This window comes from Bacillus rossius, chromosome 13 (genome assembly GCF_032445375.1).
Source record: "Bacillus rossius redtenbacheri isolate Brsri chromosome 13, Brsri_v3, whole genome shotgun sequence".
Classification (NCBI taxonomy): Eukaryota; Metazoa; Arthropoda; class Insecta; order Phasmatodea; family Bacillidae; genus Bacillus; species Bacillus rossius.
The window spans coordinates 29,421,150-29,444,035 of NC_086340.1; the positions used below are offsets into that span (position 1 = coordinate 29,421,150).

Here is a 22,886-nt window from a genome sequence, read left to right on the forward strand (position 1 = left end):
CTTACCACGAAAGAATGCGGGCTATCAAATGTAGTTAACTCGGCCCCTGATAGAGAGCTCGCGTTGCATGTATCGGCGAGCTATTGATATTCGACTACGTTTGCGCGCTCTATACGGGAAGCAACATAACCAAACATTAATGATTGCAACGAGCGCTGGCTACATTTTTGTAAGTGGTAAACCCCGGGGACGCAAACAAACAGATGAAGGTTATAACGTTTTAAAATTCTTTAAAAGGAAATTTACACGTCAGACAACTTTGTATTTCCGTTAATTAAATAAGTGGTAGTGTCCGAATAAATATTAGATTTCTACTTTAAAATACATTGTTTTATATGGAAAAGATACCTACACAAAGCGCTCGGCATCTAATAGCAGGACCAAAAACATCATGTGACATTTACGCAAGAAGTTTTTTTATCCCAATTTTGACGGCCTAAGATATGGGTGTGACGATTATGCGATTGCGACGATTATATGATAAAAGAGGGTATTTACAAAATTATGCTTGTAATTAATTTCACTTTTAGTATTTTAAAAGAAAGTTTTATAATAGTTAAAAAAATTAGTGTAATGATTGTCATATTGTTTTAGAGGAAAAATATTTTTTTACGCACATAAGATTATTAATTGTTATTAAAAAAGACTAATGTATTATGAGTTTTGTATATTTTTTTGGTATATTGAGTTGTTGATTATATGTTTAAAATTACACCAGCTCAGGCCCTATGTGGAAAATGCTGTAAGTTTGATAAAACTAAAAACTTTTTTAAAAGTTATTTAAAATCATTTTTGGTGAAAGTTAATTTTTTTTGGATGCCTGCAATTTTATTTATACTTTTCTGCCTAAAGTTTTTGAAAGTAATTAATAGTAAAAGGTCAATAAAGTTTGTTACTCAAACACTGAAGGATAATGTAAACATAAATAGGCATAAGGGTATTTTATTATTTTTGCAAAAAAGTTAAGTAGTGTAACTATAACGATGTTGAAACGCCGTCGTAGTGTGTGGGGACGTTAGCTGGTGGTAGCCACATTGTTTTGAGCATAATGATGTAAAATGGAACTTTGCTATGTCAGTTAGTAATTGGCTGATAGTTATTTTTAAGGGCCTTTACAATAATTCTTAGACATTTTTAGAAATGTCAGTAATAAAAGAGGTTTAGTTTACAAGAAGCAAAACTTCATTAAGTTCTGGTGTATGAGCTGTTTGTTTCACTTGTATGATAACAGGCGCCGGTGAAGTACTCGAAACTGTTTGCGTCCGTGGGCATCTCCGCTCCGGCGGGAGTTCTGCTGTGTGGCCCGCCCGGCTGCGGCAAGACTCTGCTGGCGAAGGCAGTTGCGAACGAGGCGGGCATCAACTTCATTTCTGTCAAGGGCCCCGAGTTGCTGAACATGGTAAATGTTACCTTAATATTCATGTATGCTTATAATAAAATATGATATGTATTAAATTTCATTTATTGCATTAATATTAAAAGATGATAATAAAAAAAAATTGACAGTAAAGCATTTTGTTTGATACAAGATAATTTAGTTTTTTTTCTTTCTTTCATTTCTTCCCCCACTGTTGTAGCTAATGGTCAGGGGTTATTCTGAAACCGTTATACTAAATATATAGCATTTTATATGGATTTTAATATTTGCATATTTAAAGTAAAGTCATGCTTGTTCAAATAATGATGATTTATGTTTTTTTTTTTTTTACAGTATCTGGGTGAAAGCGAGCGAGCCGTACGCCAGTGTTTCCAGCGAGCAAGAAACTCTGCCCCGTGTGTTATATTTTTTGATGAACTGGACGCTCTGTGTCCAAAGAGATCAGAGAGCGGAGAGGTAAGAAGAAATGAATATATGCAATTTCATTAATATAAGTAGAGATGATGGAAAAGAGCATTTATAAATGTACTTTATAGTGTTTATTTTAAGTGGCATAGTGTTTATTGCCATTTAAACAATTTGCAAATCTTTCAAAATACATTGCTGTCTTGCTAAGTGTTGTAAAACATTTCCTCCCCATATTTAATAAGTTCAAATGGTTTTAAGTGTTTTGAATGTAGCTAACATAATGCTTATGAAAAATATTACATCTTAAATTGCAATGCCCTTGGTTGGGTACTAAATGATTTTGTTCAGCTCATTATGTGATATGAAGATATTTTTTAAAACATTAACCTGAATTCATTTTTATTCTACTACACGTAAAGAAGAAAATGTATTTTATCATGGGTGAGTTTGGCATCAAGATTATTTTGGGCTGTATGTGCATGACAATAATGCTTACTATTCCATGAAAAATATAACTTTCTACAAATGAATAATGGTATGTGGGCTGTCAGCTATTCTATTTTACACATAAAGGATTTAAATAATGGTTAGTTAAAAACTAGGGATGGGGCGACCGAATCCAATATCCGCCGAATCCGCCGAATCCTAGGGATTCGAAGATTCGGCGGGTCTGATATAGGATTCGTCAAAGGATTCGGTTTTTTACTATTTACGGGGAAAAAAATACAGTAAAACTCACTTACGAGGTCCCGCATGGTAGGTTTTTCCGTATAAAGCGTTTAAATTGCCAGAGGTCTCATCATTTACGCCATTAAATGTGTGATATAAAGTCCGTTAAAATTTTTTCTGAAACTTTCTGTCTCAAATAATGGCGCACGTAAATATGAAGAAAAGACAAATGAACAACAACATATGAAGAAATATGGATGATGTACCATAACTACAGTACAAACCCAATAGATATTTTAAGATAATTACCATAATAAGAACTAAAGATTCTTTGTATAATACCATAATTACTACAGAAGCATGATGGCTACCATATTTGCACTATATTTACCGTAACAACCGAGATGTATATTTACCGTGATAGTAATGTATTATTTATTTATGACATATTAAATTAAAGAACATTGTTGAAAAAAAAGGATGTTAACTTTGATATGTACGGTTGGCACATGTTGCTAAGAAATAATGTGATGTGAAAGAATGCAGTACTACTACGAAAAGTGAAAATGGTACTCGTGGATTTTTAGGTTATGTCAGTCTCTTTCGTTTTTCAGTAATATCGGCCGAAAATTAACAAGCGTACTGTATCGGAAGTCGGCAGAAATGCCGATTCAACTAAATATTGGCAAAATCGGCTTCTTCAATACAGCTCTACATTTAATGACATGAGTAAACATATTTCAGATTTCAGTTTGAAAAAGACTTTATTTTCCATGTAGGTTTATGTGTGTATGTTTTTTTTTGCAAGTGTAAATTGAATGAAGTAAAATGCTATTATTTTTATTACTTTCAATTGATTAAATTTTAATGACCAGTTACAGATATTTATGACACTAATTTTGAGGTTAAGCAATTTTACTAAAGCATTCCAGCCAAGCAGGTTGCCAGCGAGAGACGCTTCTCTTCTGCTGGAAACACTATCTCCAATCGTAGAGTTAATTTAACTCCCGAACGTGCAGAACAAATTATTGTTCTGCATGATAGATTAAAGAACAGAATTTAATACTCTGTGACAATCTCTCTCAGAATTATTGTGCTGAAAAGTGGAAATGTTGAAACAATGTGAATGTACTTTTCAAACAACATGATTTTTGGTGCTAAGTTTGTTGAAGCTCAGTAAGGACTACAGAAAAATTGACAAGGATGAAATTTTCCCAAAGATATGTTACATTTACACAAACATATACTTGGTTATGTTAGTTGGATGATATCAGTTACTAATGAACCAATGGAAACAGGTAAGATTCAATGGAAAAAAATGTTATTTTTTTCTAGCAGTGCAAAATGTAAACACACACTGTCAATACTTACCCAAAATTAATAAGCCCACTTCATTTTAATACTTTATTCAAACATTATACTAAGTTTAAGATAAAAATAATTTCCCAAAAGTGTAACTGTACCACAAAAGCTCGAGCTCGGCTCGAAGTAAAATTCTTAGGCTCGCAGACCTCTAGCTTATTTATAGAAAAAATCCTAACCGCTAATCTGTACTAAAACTGAAATTTCTCAAGAAAATTTTTTGTCTTTATATACACTTAGGCTATACCAGAAATGTACCAAACTACATGTGATAAAGTCAAGGGACTTTTAGTGCAAGCAGAATACATCTCACTTACATTAGATATGTGGACATCATCTGTTAAAAGATTCGGGTTTGGGTTCGAGATTCTGCAATTACAGACGAGGATTTGAGTTAGGATTCGGATTCGAGGAAATCAGGATTCGCCCCATCCCTATTAAAAACATTTTGTGGTGTCTAAATTATCCAGTACCCAGCTTTAAACATCACATACTGTTACACATTTATGTGAAAAATTCAGCAGGATACTAATTGTTTAACATTTTAGCATGCCAAACGTACAATAGGTATTTATATTCCAAACTTGTAGTGAAATTAAATTAACCTTTACCTAAATCAATGCACACGTTCAGAAGCAATTCAAACATCATAGATATATGCATGTTAGATTTGTAAGACCTGGCATATGCTGCACAAAACATGAAATGATGACATAACCATGGTTTTTAAAATTATCCCACAGTAATTGATATATCACTCACAGAACAGAGTGCCTTTTTCTATGTTCACGTCTTTTTTCATGCTATGGCCATGGCATACTAATTATCAAATATTGGCCTGTTCACAAAAATCAATTGTGGAAGTAATAACAGTGTTGCAGAATTTTCTGGATTGATGTGTTGTAGCATTTTGTCGCCAATAAAAGTGTTTATAGGATTTATTCGCGGCTGTATTATTTTGTTAATCCTCCATCATCTCTAATTATAAGGATTGATATTGATAGAAAGAGAGAACGATTGGGAAGCATAAAAATTCCTGTGTATAACGTTTCATGAATGATGCATTTCCTGCTTATAATGTTTTCTTTCTTGAATTCAATAAATGCAAAAAAAAAAAAAAGTTTTTAAAAACCTAACCATTCCAAACACTCACCACATCTGTGAAGTTTAACATGTTAAATGTTTACCTTGCAATTTACATACTTTTTTGTTAACAATTACTCTTATACAATAGATGTAGATTGTTCAAATAGGATTCTGTGCAGAAACAAAATGTAGATAAGTGTGTCACTAGTGCTACATGTTAGTGCTGGCTGGCGCTGTGTATTAAATATATTGAAGGGACATAATGTTTGCAGTTACATGTCTGTTGGCACCCTAGTCTTGAAAAAAAAAATCCTTCTTTTCCTTACCATTCTGGTGCATTTTCAGTTTGACAACTATACCGCGAGAGCAAAAACAAATTCTATTGCTGATAGAGTTGAATTTATTTAATTTGTATCAAGGAATAAACAGAATACATGTTCAAATGGCAAAAGAATTGATCAAAGGCATTTCCACACTATATGTCACTGTAACTAATCATATGACAATTTTTCAGAAATGTGACATGTGTCTTTAAACACCAATAAAATATAAGCTAAAAGCATGATGAATTTAAAGAAAAATTGTTGACTTGATTAAGCAAATTCGAGCATCAAATGTACCCTTCAGAGGTCAGGTCAAACACCAAGGACAAGGGCTAAATTGGCATTTGCTGCTTTTTCCTTTTGCCTCCTTGAAAAGTATTATACAAGGGTTCTACTGTAAACTTAAGGAAAGTGAGCATCATTATGGAGCGATTGTGATAAATTTTATATTTGAATTCAGTTATTCTGAAGGTTTTGTTTCTGGTTGGCATAATAATGTTTAGCTTGTGATATTGCAGTGGTATTGTAGGTCCCCGCAGTGTGAGGATGCTGGCGTGTGTTGCAGGGAGGAGCCAGCATGCGGGTGGTGAACCAGATGCTGACGGAGATGGACGGCGTGGAGGGCAGGGGGGGAGTGTTCCTGATGGCCGCCACGAACCGGCCGGACATCGTGGACCCCGCGGTGCTGCGGCCGGGCCGGCTCGACAAGATCCTGTACGTGGGCCTCCCCTCCGTCGCGGACAAGGTCGACGTGCTGCGCACCCTCACCAAGGTCCGTGACGTGCGTGTGCGCTGTGGTGCTTCCAGAGAGCTTGTGTCATCAGCATCCTCACCATTTGCAATGTCACTTGTTAAAGCCAAACTGATAGATGAAAAGGGTGTCCACATTCTAGAAAGTCAGGCAAGTGAAACGAGTCAGGGGAGTTATTGTAAAATATGGAAAAGTCATGGAAATCTCTTAGTGATAGTAATGTATTTACCTGAATGTAATGCTATGATTTTACCAAAACTACTGTGTAGGCTTCTGCGAATTTATGATTTTTGTCTCGAATCGAATCACGAATCGAATGTTTAAAGATTCCCGAACCTCGAATCTTTTTCTTTGAATTTTAGTTGACAGTAATAAATACTAATTTTGTACATAAATATGTTACCCAATAAACCTTTTATTTATCATTTTTCATTGCAATTGCAATGCCATTTCAGATTAACAAATACTTATATTACCGTATTTACCTGAATGCAAGACGACTATTTTTTCTCCCGGCAACGGTAAAAAATTTCACATTCGTCTTGCATTTGAAAATCTTTATTTTTGATGGTAGTTTGTCCCACATTTTTAGGCTATTACAATGTGAAATTACTTTTATGGGTACAGGCAATAAATAACTATTAACATTATAATCATTTAATGAAAAATACAGTACAATTTAAAGCTAATTTGTACGCAAAAAGATTATAAAAAACATCTACGGTACTAGTCGCCATGCTTTGTTTATTTCCGCTCACGCCATAGATAAAGTATGCACGAAAGAAGACTTGAAACCTAGACGGGAGTTGGTAAACCAGGTCATTTCTCATGCTGAATTTTGTAGTACATGATATCTCCACTATGTTGCGAGCGCTGTAACAATTTTAGTAACTCAAAGTGTTGTATACGTTTTAACAATGTTATTCTATGTAAACGAAATTGTTTATTTTCATTAATGAACAAATGCGGTAAATTGCGGGAACCTAAAATGGATAGTGTTGAAAGGTGAGGAACATCAAGTTTTTTTATTAAGAAAGGCTCTCGAACATATCACGATGCAAATTTTAAGCTCATTGTGGTAAAATATGCAGAAGAAAACAACAGTGCTGCATCAAGATGTTTTGGCATATCCGAAGCAAACGTGCGACGGTGGCGGTAAAATGTTTATTTATAGCTTGTTATATACTATTTTCTGGTTTATATTGGTTAAAAAGTTGACCTCGTCTTGCATTCGAGTCTTCTTGCAATCTGGTAAATACGGTATGTTGCATAAAATACAAAACTATTATTATATGCATGTTTGTAATATTAATAGTAGACCTACGTGCATAGTCTGTAACTACTTTAAAATAATACCAACACTTTTATAACAATATGTTAAAAATAATAATACCAATAAAAAATACACAAACTTTGTAGTTTATTCCAAATTTGGTAAAAATTACAGCTATAAATACACTCAAAACAAAGACAAATAAGAAAAAAGTACACTTTCTTACATGCTTCATAATATATTATGCAGTTTTACAATCAGCAATAGCTAGTAGTTACTTTCTGACTGTAAAGCAAAGAAGCTTAAAACCACAGGTCAATTATCAAAGCATACTAATAAATCCTTAATTTCATACATTTTTAGTGCACTGAATCTTGACATAGTAAAAAAAAAGTACGCATTTCTAAAAAAATAAACACTTCCTAAAATATTTGGCTTTCTAGACATAAAATGTACAATACTAAAACAAATAATATCAGTAGAAGCAGCTTCATTAATTTAAAGCACAGTTTATGAAGTAAAGTTTTATTTTTCAGTAACACTAATTTCAATATTCAGTTCTGCAGAGCTGCCAACCATTACGGATTTTCCGTAATTATTACGGATTTTAACCCCGAATTACGGTATTACGGAACATCAATGGTTTATTACGGAAACGAGGCTTTGTGCTGCATGGTAACGGAGAAAATTCCGTTTCTGCTGTGCTTGTTTCGTGAATGCAGTTTGAATACATCGCTTGGTTGCACAAATAACGGAACTAGTAAGAGTGCGCATGTACGATGTACTGTCGAAATAAGTAAATTAATTCTCGTGTTTTCAAATAATAATGGGATGGTATTACGTCCGTTGTACGATACAACTAGTACATATTCTCGGACTTATCGTTTGAAGGCTACTTAAATCACGATAATTTTTGTACGGTACTTTGGCTAACCTGTGTTGTGTTAATTTATTTCTTGAAAGCCATTTTTTCCATATTAGTGTTTTTGTCGTGTCTACAGACGTGGATTTTTTTTATGTTTTTCGATAGTGATGTGTTCTTCAGTGCCGGTTTTAGAAATGAAGCGTGTGACAGAATAATGTGTATCTGGAAAAAAAAAACACGCAAGTCTTTGGAACTTTCGACTTAAATATTCAAAAGAATGGCCATGCTTGTCGTTTTCAAATGTTTGGAACGCCACGGTTTTGTAATGTATGCACGTGTGACTTTTCGATTGCATATGGTGGAAGGGATGACTGTAGACGGCATATTGAATCAAAGAAACATGCAGAACATTTTAAAGCCGTGACGAGCAATAAATCTATATCTTCGTTTTTTCGCTACATCTGAAGAAACGAAAGTAACGAACGCAGTTACTGTTTACAAGTCCTTGTGTTTGTCTTGTTGTTTGTTTACATGACATTTCTTATTCAACCAGGATAAAAAAAAGCAAATAAAAAGACAGTTGCTTTAAAGTTTAACTTTGAATACTTTGAATTGAAGATTCAAAATATCCAGTAAAATTATTAATATTTCTTACATATTCAGATGATTGTATTGTTCTAATAGATTTTTTTTTATTCATTAATATGCATTGTATTCATATTTTTCTTTTTCTATTGCATATTATTGTCCTTGTTTTATCTTGAGAGTGTGTTATAATGCCCCAGGAAAAATTTATCGTGCATGATTTACGCGTACTTTTTTCATATACCTAATTGCCATTACTGATGGGTGTGATTTGAGGTTGGCAGCTCTGGTTCTGCTATCTTTCTATCACTGGAGTTGGAATGAAACTGTAACAGGTGAAATGAAACTGTAACAGGTGAGATTATTTATTCTTAAAATTATCATGAAGGAATGTCAGCTGCTCTACGTGATCTGGACGCAGTAGCTCCCTTCTTTCTGTCACAATATTGCCAGATGCAGAAAACATTCTTTCGCTTGCAACTTGTGTCGCTGGAATCGGCAAATATCTAGTGGCAACTTCGGAAATTCTCGGGTACTGATGTTTGTTTTGCTTCCACCACTCATATGGGTTAAGGGCTCGGTTCAAGGTCACGGTTGTGATTCTGTCCCGCTGGAGAGCGCTAGAGTCGCGATCAGTTGAACACTCATTATCACAGACATATATTATTCCCGGGCGCCGCTGTCATCCGGGTGAAGCGGGGGGGGGGGGGGGGGGGGGGACACGATAATTACAACGCGGTGTTGCCAAGCGTTATCTGACACGTGACGCTCGCACCAAGGGCTATGGGCTACCGAAGACAGGCGGTTCCGCGGTCGCTCTGATAGCTATCCAAGGGCAGCTAGGCAGTGAATTCTGCTTCCGAATGGGCCCCAATTGGCGGCGTGTGCTATTTGCTTGCTGGTTTAACCATGGATATATTGAATAGCAGTCCGTGGACCATTTGGCCGGCTGGTGGGAAAGGCAGTCCGGTACGATTAAGGAAAGGTTAAATAGAATAGGCCTATTACCTACAAAATTATATTCAAATAAAAAAAAAACGTACAGAACTAAGGGCAAAATCCGAATATAGTGATTCAAGAATTAAAACAGAATTATTTTTTTGTGTATTCTCAGTTTAAAGTTATTTCCATAAAGGACATATATATTTATTTAATGGTTTCGATTTTGGCAAACAATATTTTAATAAGTTAATGTAACTTTTTTTAGTTTCCTGATATCATCATCCAATCGGTTTTAAGTATAATAAATATTTGATACATTCAGCAAAATACGTACCGTTTGTTTGTTTCAAATGTTACTATATTTATGTAAATTTGAAATTTTACCGTATTAAACTAACACTGGATTGAAAAGAATATGTTGTGTGACAAACAGAAATTCTTCAGTGCAATATATACTAATCCAGGCTAATACATTTTTACCAATAAAAAATTTATATCTTTGAGGCCTATTGACTCGCGTTTTGATTAGGCTGGGACAATATGTTACAAAATGCAAGCAACATTAATAATAAATAAACGACATTTTAGCATTTTTTCTACAGTTTATTTTCATCTCGTGGTTCCGGAACATTTAATGCAATACTTTACTTGACCCAATATTTTTCACCCAATATATATGTAGCCCGCGATTGCCTTGAGATCCTTACAATCTGGAGCCTCGGCTTATAACTTATATTGGACACAAAATTATTTCCATCATTGCTGCGATGAACCTCCCCGTTTTTCACAGTCATTCGAAAGGAAACTTGACATTTGACTACTGTAAACGTAAACACTGCTTTATATTAACATAATTCCATGTAAACAATCTAGTATTTATCGAAATAATATAGGCATTAAATAAATAACACCCAAAAGCACCTCCTGTACTTTGAACCTCCGGAAAATCACGAATTATACTCATTGAAAACAGAGACTTTACCACTCGCATCGGAACTACACATGCAGGTTTTATTTAATTCCAATAAATGATTGATATAAACTTAACCACGCAATGTTATGATTAGAGCCAAGATTATATGGTTTTATGCGAAATCGCGAATTTTCACGCGAAATTCATCCCAAACCGCGAAAAATGCGAAATGTTTTCTAACCACAAATAAACACCTCAATATTGATTTAAATCGTTAACTACCGACTATTGGTTGATTGACAAAAATTCCGTATCTGTTTTTAGAAGAAATGGTCGTCATCCAACTGCAGTGTGGTGGTTATTTAATGCGTTAATTATTCATCTTAAAATATTACAAGATATCACAAAAATTGACGATTTCACGAACAAAAAAAGATCGCTATCGGAGTTAGGTTAGAGTTTTTAAACGCATCTAGCCACTAGAGATCACGCAATATTAACAACTGACGATCGTAAACTTAAAAAATTATCAAGTTAACAAACACAACAACGTGAAAAATCTCAGCGCCTTGTTTGCTGTATCCTTTGAAAAATACACGTGAAAAAAAACTGCATTCATTAAATAAATACATATGAAAATAAAATAAAAGCGAACATTGATATTTAATGATCACTTAATATTTAATGAAATTTAACTGTAACGCAATTTTGTGTGCTTGTTGAATAAGCAGTTTACCGTGAAGCCTTCATTTTCATTTCACACTTCACAGGCGAGAGTGCCAAAATCGTAACATAATCGAAGTTTTCCGATCGCTAATTAAAAAGCACCTTATTGCAAGGATTTATTTATTTTACGGTCATTAAATATTTTAAATAACGCTTACCTACCCAACCCTCCCGGAAAATAAATAAAAACATTTATTTCACTGACCTGACATAACCTAACCTTTTACTTCGGGTTGAAAATATGGCTCTCTCGCCTGTAAAAAGTAGGCTTCCCGCGGTTTATTTTTTCGCTAAAACTTCAGTAAATACTAGTTTTTGTTACCTCCGGGCTTTGTTTACAAATGACGTGCATAAATGAAAGCTAAATTTCTTAAACATGCCGAAAAATAAAGATACTGCGGCATCACGTGCTGACGAGTTTAAGAATGAGGGATTATATTTATGTCAGTGACGGAAAAATACTTTTCTGTAAATATTGTAATTGCCGTTTGGAGCATGAACGTAAGGACACGGTAAACAAGCACATAATTAGCGACAAACATGTAAAAGCTAAACGATCCCCATGCACTTTGAAACGACAGCTTTCTATCCCAGAAGCAGGAGTGGCGCAAATATGCGCAAAAAAACAAAAGGAAGATTTTGTTCTCGAAACTGTTGAAGCCTTTGTAGCTGCAGGTATTCCTCTTGAGAAACTTGACAACAGCAAGCTGACTGCATGGATGCAGAAGCATGTAAGTGGTGCTGGTGATCTTCCAACAGCGGATTGGATGAGGAAAAAGTACATTCCCCTACTTAGAGAGAAAAAAGAAGTGGAAATCAAGCAGCAGCTCTTGGGGCAAGATGTGGTCATACTCGCAGATGAAACCACTGACAAGAGTAATAATTGTGTTTTCAACATCTTGTTTAAAATTCTGAAACCAGGTGCTGAACAAGATGTTATCTTAGGGGCTTCTTGTGTCCTTGATGCAGCAAATGCTGTTTGTTGTTCTCGGGCAGTGATTGATGTATGCTACAAATATGAAGTAAAGCAAGAAAAGATAATTGCGTATGTTACAGATAGTGCCAGGTACATGACAAAATCTGCTGGTACCCTTGAAGGTGTATTTGGTGACCACATGTACCACATACAATGTTGGGCCCATAAAGTAAACAAAATGAAAGCGGATTATCCTGAATTTGCAGCTGCTGCTTTAAAGTTAATATGGATACCTGCAACGAATGTGGACTCAGAAAGATCTTTTTCTAAGTATTCTGTAGTTGTAAGTGACAGAAGATCTCTAAAACCAGAGAATGCTGAACTGCTGACAATGGTGGCTTTTTCCTGAGCTTAATTATATTGCATTTATAGAACAAAAGTTTAACTGTAGTTTCTATTTTAATTAATTTAGACTCTCTCCTGAACTCAGGAACAGTACTTACCTGCATAAGAATACTAAATATTTTAGTTGTTAATTTTTTATGTACTCTCAACATAGTATTGTTTAATGTGCATATTTTAAGTCTCTAACCACGAATTATTGAAGCATTTGATCAAGGCAGCTCTGCTAGGTGTGTACATGTTATTACATGTGTTTTAATTTTTTATGACGATAAAGACGAAATCCACAATTCTTAATGACGAAAAGTCCTTTTTCATAACACCATAAAATCTTGGCTCTAGTTATGATTTATTTTGATTACCTACTTTCATTTTCTTACTAAATGAATATGACTGAATTATGCACAAATAATCAAATACCGGAGTGTCACGTTCATCCGACCTTTTCTTATCCAACATTTCGTATTATCCGACATCTCAAAAATAAAAACTATTCTATCGGAAACATAAACGACAATTTGTGTCATAATAATTTTTTTTGATCCCAACTCTAGGTACTGCAACTTATTATTCAGCCAGATATTTTTGTTATTTTTTGGTTGTAAAAATGTTTATTAGGTTTGAACTGTTTAAAACATTAGCAAACTTTTACTTTCATAATGTTTTTATTAGCAATTCCCTATTAATCCGACATTTTAACTATCCGACTTTCTGCTGACCCGTTTATGTCGGATAAGCGAGACAACACCGGGACGGCCTCCACTGGGTGATTGAGGGGTCCCAGTGTGATGTAGGCGCCAGCAGTGCTGCTCCAGGGGCTGAGGTGAGCTGAGCGAGCAGGGGGCCGAGGTGGTGGACATGCCTCAGCCTCTGTGCATAGCCGGAGCTCTAGCGGCTTTTCCGATTGCGTATATGTTGCATCCATATCCACGCCCGTGGGGGCCCGGGGCGGCAGGGCCTTATGGCTAAGAGCGCCGGGTCAACAAAGAAAAGGGGGGAAACCCCTGAAAGTTCTATGTACGACCACACCAAAGATGTATAATGATTTTGTTATAGGTGTTCGATGAAACTCAAGCAATATTTAGTTTCCCAGGTAAACTTGTAGAGTTACAATGTAGATGGTAAAAAAAATATATTTCTCCATGGTGCGATTTTGGTTTGTGATTATTTGAAGTATCACAATTGATTTGTCTACTATTTATATCAAATATGATGTATTAATTACACTTAGCTTTATGCTAAGTAAAAAATTGGTATTCCAAACATATAAACTCTCGTCAGTGTTGTAATGTTACACAAATTTAGGTAAGTAAATATAAAGATTTACCGTGATAAATGTTTCAATTTTTCAAACATCATACATTTCACTGATTACAAAACCTAAATTCAATCACAGAATTTGATTTAGTCTCATATTACAATAAATCCAGCCTGAATCGGTCTGCACTTCAGAGTCAAGATAAATCTTCTACCTGTGTCGCTGTAGTTACTTCGGGATCAGGAGGCTGGAAGTGGGGTCAGTATAAGCAATACTGGAAAATTCGTGAACACAATGCACAGTGATACAAACAAGGCCACAACTGTAATTAATTAATTGCACAAGTACTGCAGTCTTCCTTACTTACTCTCTAGTTTTGAGTTCATTTCAAAATCGTACTATATGGTAGCAACTCAATTAATAAACGTTACCCACTAATTTTGTGAAGCTACGTAGTAAATAATCAATATCCATGTTTAACTTGAGTAAGTCCCATAAAGAATACATTATTATCAGTTAAAAGTAATAGGAAATAACTTTTTTGAACTGAATGGTTCCTGCAGTGCACTGTCTTGTGTGCTTTTCTTGTAGGTTTAATAAATATGGTATTACATATGAGGGTCTGAATATCCTGTTTCCTTGTAAATTTATCCACGAAGAACTCTCAATTTGGCTGTTTTCAACAATGAGGTTTGGTAAATGCTCATTAAAATCTTCACAAACAGCCGAACTGTAAAATAAAAATAAGAATAAAATGTGCTTAACAATAATAAAATAAGAAATTAGTACAAATACATATTTTAACTAAATGTTAAATACATGACTATTGTTAAGAAAGCATGCTTATTACACAGTTATGATTCGGAAATATTGTTTTCAGACAAAGACGTGTTAATTAATGCAAAACCTCCTCGATATTTTATAATCCTATCATCTTATTAAACGTTTTTAGGGCTTAAAAAAACAAACTTTTTTAAAATGATTATTAGTTCTGATTTTACTTAAAGACTTTATTATTAATGAAATGCTCAGGATAACATGCTATATTTTGTTCTTATGTTGAGAATGACAATGGAGAATATTCTGTATGAAAACTAAAATTATTCATAAAATGTTTGTTCACATCGTAATTATCACTGGAGACAAGAATGATTCATTTAAGTGCATTTAAAGTAAATCTTAATTTCCGCATCGTAATAATGTATGATGTAAACTAGCCCTATTATGTTAAAATTTTCCGTAGCAGGTTTCCTTTAAAAAACTACATCTAAATAGCCTTAGTTAAATATTTATAATTGTTTAATTAATTATTTCATGAATTAAAAATAGCAAGACGAATAGTGGAACGATAATAATGCTGTGGCTATCAGTCCTCGCGTATCTTTATATTATTTTTTTTCTGTCGAGGTTTTCCCACTACTATGCCGAAACACACAAGACCTTAAAAATCACAGTGAAAACCTACAGCTATAACGAACATTTCTCTACTTCTTAAAAATAAAAGTAGTCATTTTTTTTCCTGTGTATAAAAAATAATTAAGAAGTTGTGGTTCCCAGATAAAAATGAAATAGCTTCACACGAATTCTTAATTCACACTTTTTTCCAGCTCTATTTAATTATATTTTAGATTTTTAGCTAATTTCCTCAACTCTTTCAGCTCTAATATGTATTGCAGTTGTATTTTGTATGCGCCGGCTTGAATATACCGTATATAATCGTGTATAGCGCGCCCTTTTTTCCCCTCAAGTAAAGGAAAAAAATAAGGATGCGCGCTATACACGGGGAAAAAAAAAGTGAGTAGATGCGGCAAGTCGTTTACTGCCGGTGACGGGTGACGTTTCTGGCCAGCCCCCCACACATACGCACAAGCAACAAGGCCTCTCTTTCACACACACACACACACACAACCTGGTCTCTCTCTCACACACACACACACACACACACACACGTGCGCGCGCAAGCTCGCAGGTCTCTTGTTTATTTTTAGACCTCCCCCTCTACAGAAAGCCAAAGCAGCTAGTAAAATAAAAGAGAGAGAGAGAGAGAATGTTGACACCAGTCCCCCCCTTCCACTTCCTTCGCTTTGTCGCAGCTGCTACCGGTGAGTCATCTAGTCGTCCGTGTCACATTCCTGCCTGCCTCCCTCCCTCCCTTCCTCACCCTTCCTCCCGCCCACGTACCAGTTGTGACGATACAGCGCTTCATTATCTTCCGTCTACACAGCAGAGTTTAAGTATTTTCCTGACGCATCACCACACATCAATTTAAATTATCATTTGTTTCATACGTAATTACTTAACAGGTACCACAAAATGTTAGTACAATTTATTTACGGGAAAAACTATTTTTTTTTCTTTGGAATTTGTTGCAAAAATCGTGGTGCGCGCTATACACGAGGGCGCGCTATACACGAGTAAATACGGTATGTTCTTTTTGGGGGGAAATAGTTATTTGCACTGATCTGACCTGAAGAATAAAATTTAGAATACAGTTAGATTTTAAATGCTCAGGCACATAATAAAATGTTCATAAACTAATTCTATCAGTTAAATAGTTCGTTCATGTTTATCTTTCTCAAATACATGGTGAACAGCGTGCGCTGTGGATGTAATAAATAACATTTATTATTTTATTTAACAGTCTGAAATAAAAGATGGAAATATTCAGTTTACCTATCTATTTACAATATTAAATGAGTTGTACAATTTAACTTGTTTTACATGTCATTTAAATGTTCAGTATTTTGAATATATATATTCATAAATTAAGAGGTAAAAAAAATCGCTGCTACTAATAACTGTCCAAGCAATGTCATAACGACTCATCCATCTAGTTGCTCATTCAATGGTCCCCAGCAAAGCACTGTTCACCGTAACTTAAATTGCTAACAGCTCGGCTGTAAGCTGACTATTACCAAGATAACGACTGGACATTGAGTCAGAAGTTCTTTGATGTGGTAATGCACAACATCGCGAAAATTCGCCCGCTAAGAAGTTTGGCGCAAATTATACTGAAGATTATGGGAGAAAATAAACGTAATTACAGTTACTAAGTGACCACTTCACTACATGAACCATAATGAACAATCTAAATTAACTTACAATTAACTTTGTTTAACATAGGCCTAATCAATGGCTACCATATCAAAATTAGTATTTTCAAGGGCCTGTCGAATTACTACAATTTATTTCGTAAATATAGTTTGTAAAGAAAAATAATTTTTTCCTGTTGTTCGAATCAAATACAACCATGTTATAAAAAGAGCAACACAATAACATTGTGCGTATTATAATTATAGTCATTGGCATGATGATAGTATTACATTCTCTTGTAAGTAAGAAATTGTTTAACTGATAACAATGTATTAATATCCTACTTAGTAATATTCATTTTAAAACATCCAATATTTCAACTCCATTAATTTCAGCACTGACTAGTTTTAAAAACTTCGATACCTTATTTTATTTTACAGGTTCCCGTGTGCCGGCGGGTTTGTTGGGGCTCGGCGTATCAACTACCTAATCTTAGGAACACTAATGACTAAATTTATTTGCCAATAAATGCAAGACAATGGCCGCGAAAGCCGGCGGAATCTTTATTACTAATGCCTAAAATTTATTTCAAAATCTCTGATCCAGATTTAGACGTCCATAGGTTTTTTGATAGTTTAAATAGTTTCATCGCATTTTTATGCAGTAATTAAGCTTAGATAGTTTCTTGTGAAATTGTTGCTTTTCAACGCTCGCTCTTTACGTCTGCCAGTCCGGGGCGGATGGACAAATAAATTATATAAAAAAAATTATACAATTTTAACTAAATTCATGGCACACCCAAAATTCTGATCCAAATTCCTTCCAAAGGTACATAGTGACTTCAGCTACGGTCACCTGAAATAATACTGGGGAATATCGCATAGAGTGGTCATTTCATGTTGCACATTTAAACTGTATAGCTTGCAATCTTTTAAAAAGGCTTGCTGAATTTATAGGCAGGCAAAATAATAAAACTTTAAAATGTGTATTGTTTTTTCTTGTAAGGCTGCATGTACCATACACAACCTATAAGGCCAATAAAAACATTTTACGAATGAAATATATATTCATTTCCCGCTGGAAACCTTTAGCTCTAAGCCGGTTGTTCACTACAGAATTATATACTGTACTGACTGTGTTGATTTCAAAAGCATACTCTAGCCGTAAAACCCATAAAAATCATATGGACGAGTGGCCGCTATGCGCGTTAGAAGTGATGTATCAATATATGTATGTAATAGGGGAATAATAATGTCTACGAATGTGTGGATTGTGTGCAAGTATGCAAGTGAGCAAGTAGACAAATGTGCAAGTATTCAATTAAGCGAGTGTGCTATAATGCAAAAATTTCATTGAGCACCTCACTCCTGAGCCCCGTTCCCCTATCCTCCTGCGAATACGACACTGCTGATAGTTAGTTACCCTGTAAGCGTTACGCTTTTGTTATGCTGATTACAACATCGCCTCATCTTACTTTACCAGCTGTAAACAGGTTACAATTAAATTTTCTTAAAATAATTGTTGCGTCATATAAATATATACCATTTACTTTGACGTTTAGATGCTAGAAGAAGCTTCATTCGATTTTTCATGGACTTTCTATGGTGAGATAAAGGTCGCGAGATCTTGGAACACTTACACCAATTTCTTCCCATGGTTGTAGCTTAGCAACTGGAGAATTGAACCGAGGAACAAAATCACTTGAAGTTAGGGTTTACTGTCGCGTGACAGCTGAAGATAAGGGGTGGATGAGGGGGAGATAGGCGAAGTGGCAACTAGGCCGTTCCTTCTCTCATTCCACGCGGCCCTTATCTCTTGTCCGCCGCCGCGGAACATGTCATATTACCAGCGTGCATTGCAGCCTATACATCAGGCACTTCCACAATATACATTTAAAAAAATTGGTGTTGCTTGTATATTTAACCAGATACATTGCCAAAGCCAAGGACTTTTCGTGAGATTGAGATATGACCAACGTTGTTACGAGATGATTAAGGGGGTAGAACATACTGACTGATAATTGTGACAAAATTAAAACTTAATTTTACAATATCAAACTTAAAAACTTAAATTAAATTAAAATTGTTTTCGTAGAAACCTGTATGCTTATAATATCTACAATTTGGTGTTTGTTTTAGTTTTCTATTACAATAACTGACGGAATCACGTGCATTTAAGTTTAACCTGTAAATCGCTATCCCGCCATTCGGCTAGCATGGGAGTGAACCGAGCCCTTAATACTTCTTGCTACACGGGGTGATGTCAAGTAAGTAGTGATTTCTGCTTCTTCCTGCCGAAGTGATGGTGTTTCTTGCATAGGTATATCATCTAGCGCTGCCCACAATGATGAAGAGGAAATGAATGATTTTTCACATTCTTCAGGTGTGAATTCAGGTGGATGATAAAGATTGCATTCTTGTTTGAGGAGGAAGTGTGCATTCACCTTCTCTACGTGACTAAAGAGAGCATCCTTGAACCTTGGGACAACAATTGTACAGATGACATTGACACTATCCTTTTTGTACAGAGGAAATCTTGATTTCAAACATTTCAACAAACATCTGGCAAAAGGAACCCCTGGTTGAAAAGAGTTTTTTAAAACAAATTACACAAGTGTTGCATCTAGACAGTGTAGTGTTGGAATTATCATGCTTGCCGTGGGGTAAAAATTACCACAAGCATTTTCAGTGGCTTCAGAAAATGGTTTTAGCACACCAACCACACTTTCAACAAGCTTCCATTCAGTATTTGAAAAACAATCAATGTCTGCACTGGAAGATGTCAGTTCAGCTACTACAGCTTCTTTAAGCAGAATCAGCCTCTCCAGCATTGCTAACTCTGAAAACCAACGAGTGTCAACATGCTTGATTAACTTCAAGCATGGCAAGTTTTTGGCATTCAGTTCAGTTTCAAGTCGGGCAGTGGCAACAGAACTCCTAGAATAGTGTGCAACAATACTGCGACCTTTAGCTAGTACCTTTTTGACATTTTCTGACTGATCTATACCATCTTTTATTGCCAGCTGGATAGAGTGAGCAATACATTGTCTATGTATCCACTTTGTATTCTCAATTGCAGAACGTAGATTTCGTGCATTGTCAGTTACCATAAATATTTTCACAGTACTGTGTTCTTCAGGTCCAGGGTGGCAGTCATATCTGACAGGAGTTTCCTCAAATTAGCAGATGTGTGTGAGCCTTCAATTGCAACAATTCCCAAAGTAAATGTTTTATAATTAAAGTCAACTGCATAGTGACATGTCAGTGAAGCATAACTGTCTGTTGCTTGTAACGTCCAATTGTCAGTAGTTAAACTAATGGAACCAACTTGGGCAATATCTTTTTCAAGGACATGTTTGATTTTTTCTTTTTCGTTTGCATACATAGTAGGCACAACATTTCTCGAGATGGTTTTACTCGTTGGAACTACATAGTTTGGTTTTAAATTATGTATCAAATCCCTAAATCCCTGTTCTTCCACAAAACGGTAAGGCAGGAATGATGAAACAAGCATGCGAGCAATAAGATTTGTTACCTTCTTGGCTTCATTGCTAGTTGGATCCAGTGGAGTTGTTTTTGAAAACATAGATGTGAGTGTTTTCTGATTTTTTGCCTCATGAGAATTTTTTCCCTGCTGAAGTTTAACACTTGACTGAGAAGTTTTTTCAGCTAGGTATTCAGTATATTCAGTTTCATGGCATGTTTGAATGTGAAGAATAAGACACGTTGTTGTACCTAGAGGGGCAGGTCAGACATTCAATAATTCAATGTATTGCATATTTGCATGAATTTTACATAAAAACAATATACACTAGAGTCCCGTTATAGTGAGGTATCACGGTTCCGGGTTTGATCTTCGCTATAACCGTGTCCTCGCTATAACGGAATTGGACAAATTTTGGCCCCCAAAAAATAAAAATTAACCGAAAATAGCATAAAAATTGTGTTTAAACCTGTATAATTGGAAAATAACAGGTTATATTAACGAAATCTTAATTTCTGTGAGCAGATGTGTAAATTCTCTTTAAAACGATACCCCATAAGTACGGATGCGATCACCGATTGCGTCAAAATAACCAGAATACCCTATCAAGCCACGTAAGTATAGCATCTCAGCCCGCGGCCGACGCAGCATTGTCCTGCTATCTATTGTCAACGCGGGCTGTCTGCTGGCGGCCGTGTTGGTTCGGGATGTTGATAACAGGTGGTGCTAGTGTACCGCGACGATTTAATTCCTTACAAAAAAGCAGGAGTGCGGCTGCGGCAACGCACTACGCCTCAAACGTAATAGTCGCTGGAAAACTATACTTTTTTCATTTAAAGAAACCTGTCAACTTTTTTAGAAAATAAATTTGGGATTAAACTCAAACCATCACCACCCCTTTCTCGGACAGATACCCCAACAACTGACCGAAACAAAAGTGACAAGAAAACTGCCCTAGCGATTCGGAAATAAATACGGTAGTGCCGACTAGAGGTGTAAAAGTAACGAAAAAATGCGTAACCGTATGTATTTGTTACTATAACAATTAGTACTCGTTACTATCGTTACATTACTCGTTACTTCTGATACAGCATAACATGCTATGTTATGTTGCAGCAACGAATCCAGTCGTATTGCGTACGCGTACAGTATGACGTCGCGTAAATAATAATAAATAGAATATAAACAATTAACAATATTTGATAATTAATAGTTTTTGTTAACCAAGAAACAATTAAATTTCATTAGAGCGGCTTTTTGATATTATCTCTTTTAAGATAACCAAAAAAAAAACTTGAAAATACGCGATTATAAAAACAAAAACATACATATTTCTAATTTGTAAAAAATACTTTCTTACGTTGTTTCTGTTCCAATCTCAAACTTTGTCTACACACGGCACAGATAACTAACGGAAGTTTGATAAAAGAAAGAAAGGATGGGATTCTATGTTTAAGCCACGCACTTAGGTGGCGACTGCACGGCTGAAGAATGTGACGCGTCAACGGCAAGATGTCTAGTGGCGAGCGAGAGGGGTGGAGATAAAGCAGACAAATAACAAAAGCGCGCTACAAGCGATCACGCCGTAAATTCCTCAAAAATACCTCGTTATAGCCGTGTTCTCGCTATTACCGTGCTTGCTATAACGAGATTATACTGTACCTATATACTTTGAAACCACATTAACATTTAAGTTTAAATGTAAACAATTTACAGATTTTAACATCTAGTATAAAAATTGATATTTTAGTTAAGCGAAATTAACTAACAATGATAACCTAATCAGCAATTACTCATTAAAACATTAATATTTTGTTTAATTTTTATTCATGGTGCACAGAAAAGGTCAAAATATTATGTTGCTGCACACTAGCATTTTACTTAATTCAATTTACACTTGCAAAAAAAATATACACACAATAAACCTACACGGAAATTAAAGTCTTTTTCAATATCCTGAAGTCTGAAATATGTTTACTCATGTCATCAAATGTAGAGCTGTACTGAAGAAGCTGACTTCCGATACAGTACGCTTGTTAATTTTCGGCCGATATTACTGAAAAACGAATGAGACTGCCATAACCTAAAAATCCACGAGTACCTTTTTCACTTTTTGTAGTAGTACTGCATTCTTTCAGATCGCATTATTTCTTAGCAACATGTGCCAACCGTACATATCAAAGTTTAACATCTTTTTTTTTTTTCAACAATGTTCTTTAATTTAATATGTCATAAATAAATAATACATTACTATCACGGTAAATATACATCTCGGTTGTTATGGTAACTATAGTGCAAATATTGTAGCTATCATGCTTCTGTAGTAATTATGGTATTCTACAAAGAATCTTTAGTGCTTTTTATGGTAATTATCTTAAAATAACTATTGGGTTTGTATTGTAGTTATGGTACATCATCCATATTTCTTCGTATGTTGTTGTTCATTTGTCTTTTCTTCATATTTACGTGCGCCATTATTTGAGAGAGGAAGTTTCAGAAAAATTTTTAACTGA

General features: G+C 35.1%; 1 protein-coding gene across 2 annotated transcripts in view; it reads left to right on the forward strand.

Moving 5' to 3' along the window:
• The window catches only part of LOC134538417 (nuclear valosin-containing protein-like), a 73,419-nt gene that overhangs the window by 40,635 nt on the left and 9,898 nt on the right, over nucleotides 1–22,886 (forward strand). Inside the window, exons 11-14 of one of the 2 annotated variants that reach the window (XM_063379721.1) lie at nucleotides 1,232–1,399; nucleotides 1,712–1,834; nucleotides 5,792–5,998; nucleotides 17,331–17,950. In XM_063379721.1, the coding sequence (XP_063235791.1) occupies nucleotides 1,232–1,399; nucleotides 1,712–1,834; nucleotides 5,792–5,998; nucleotides 17,331–17,402 (570 nt within the window). In that variant the 3' untranslated portion in view covers nucleotides 17,403–17,950. Of the gene's footprint in view, nucleotides 1–1,231; nucleotides 1,400–1,711; nucleotides 1,835–5,791; nucleotides 5,999–17,330; nucleotides 17,951–22,886 lie in introns of those variants that run through there. The other variant, XM_063379720.1, reaches the window with a different exon arrangement.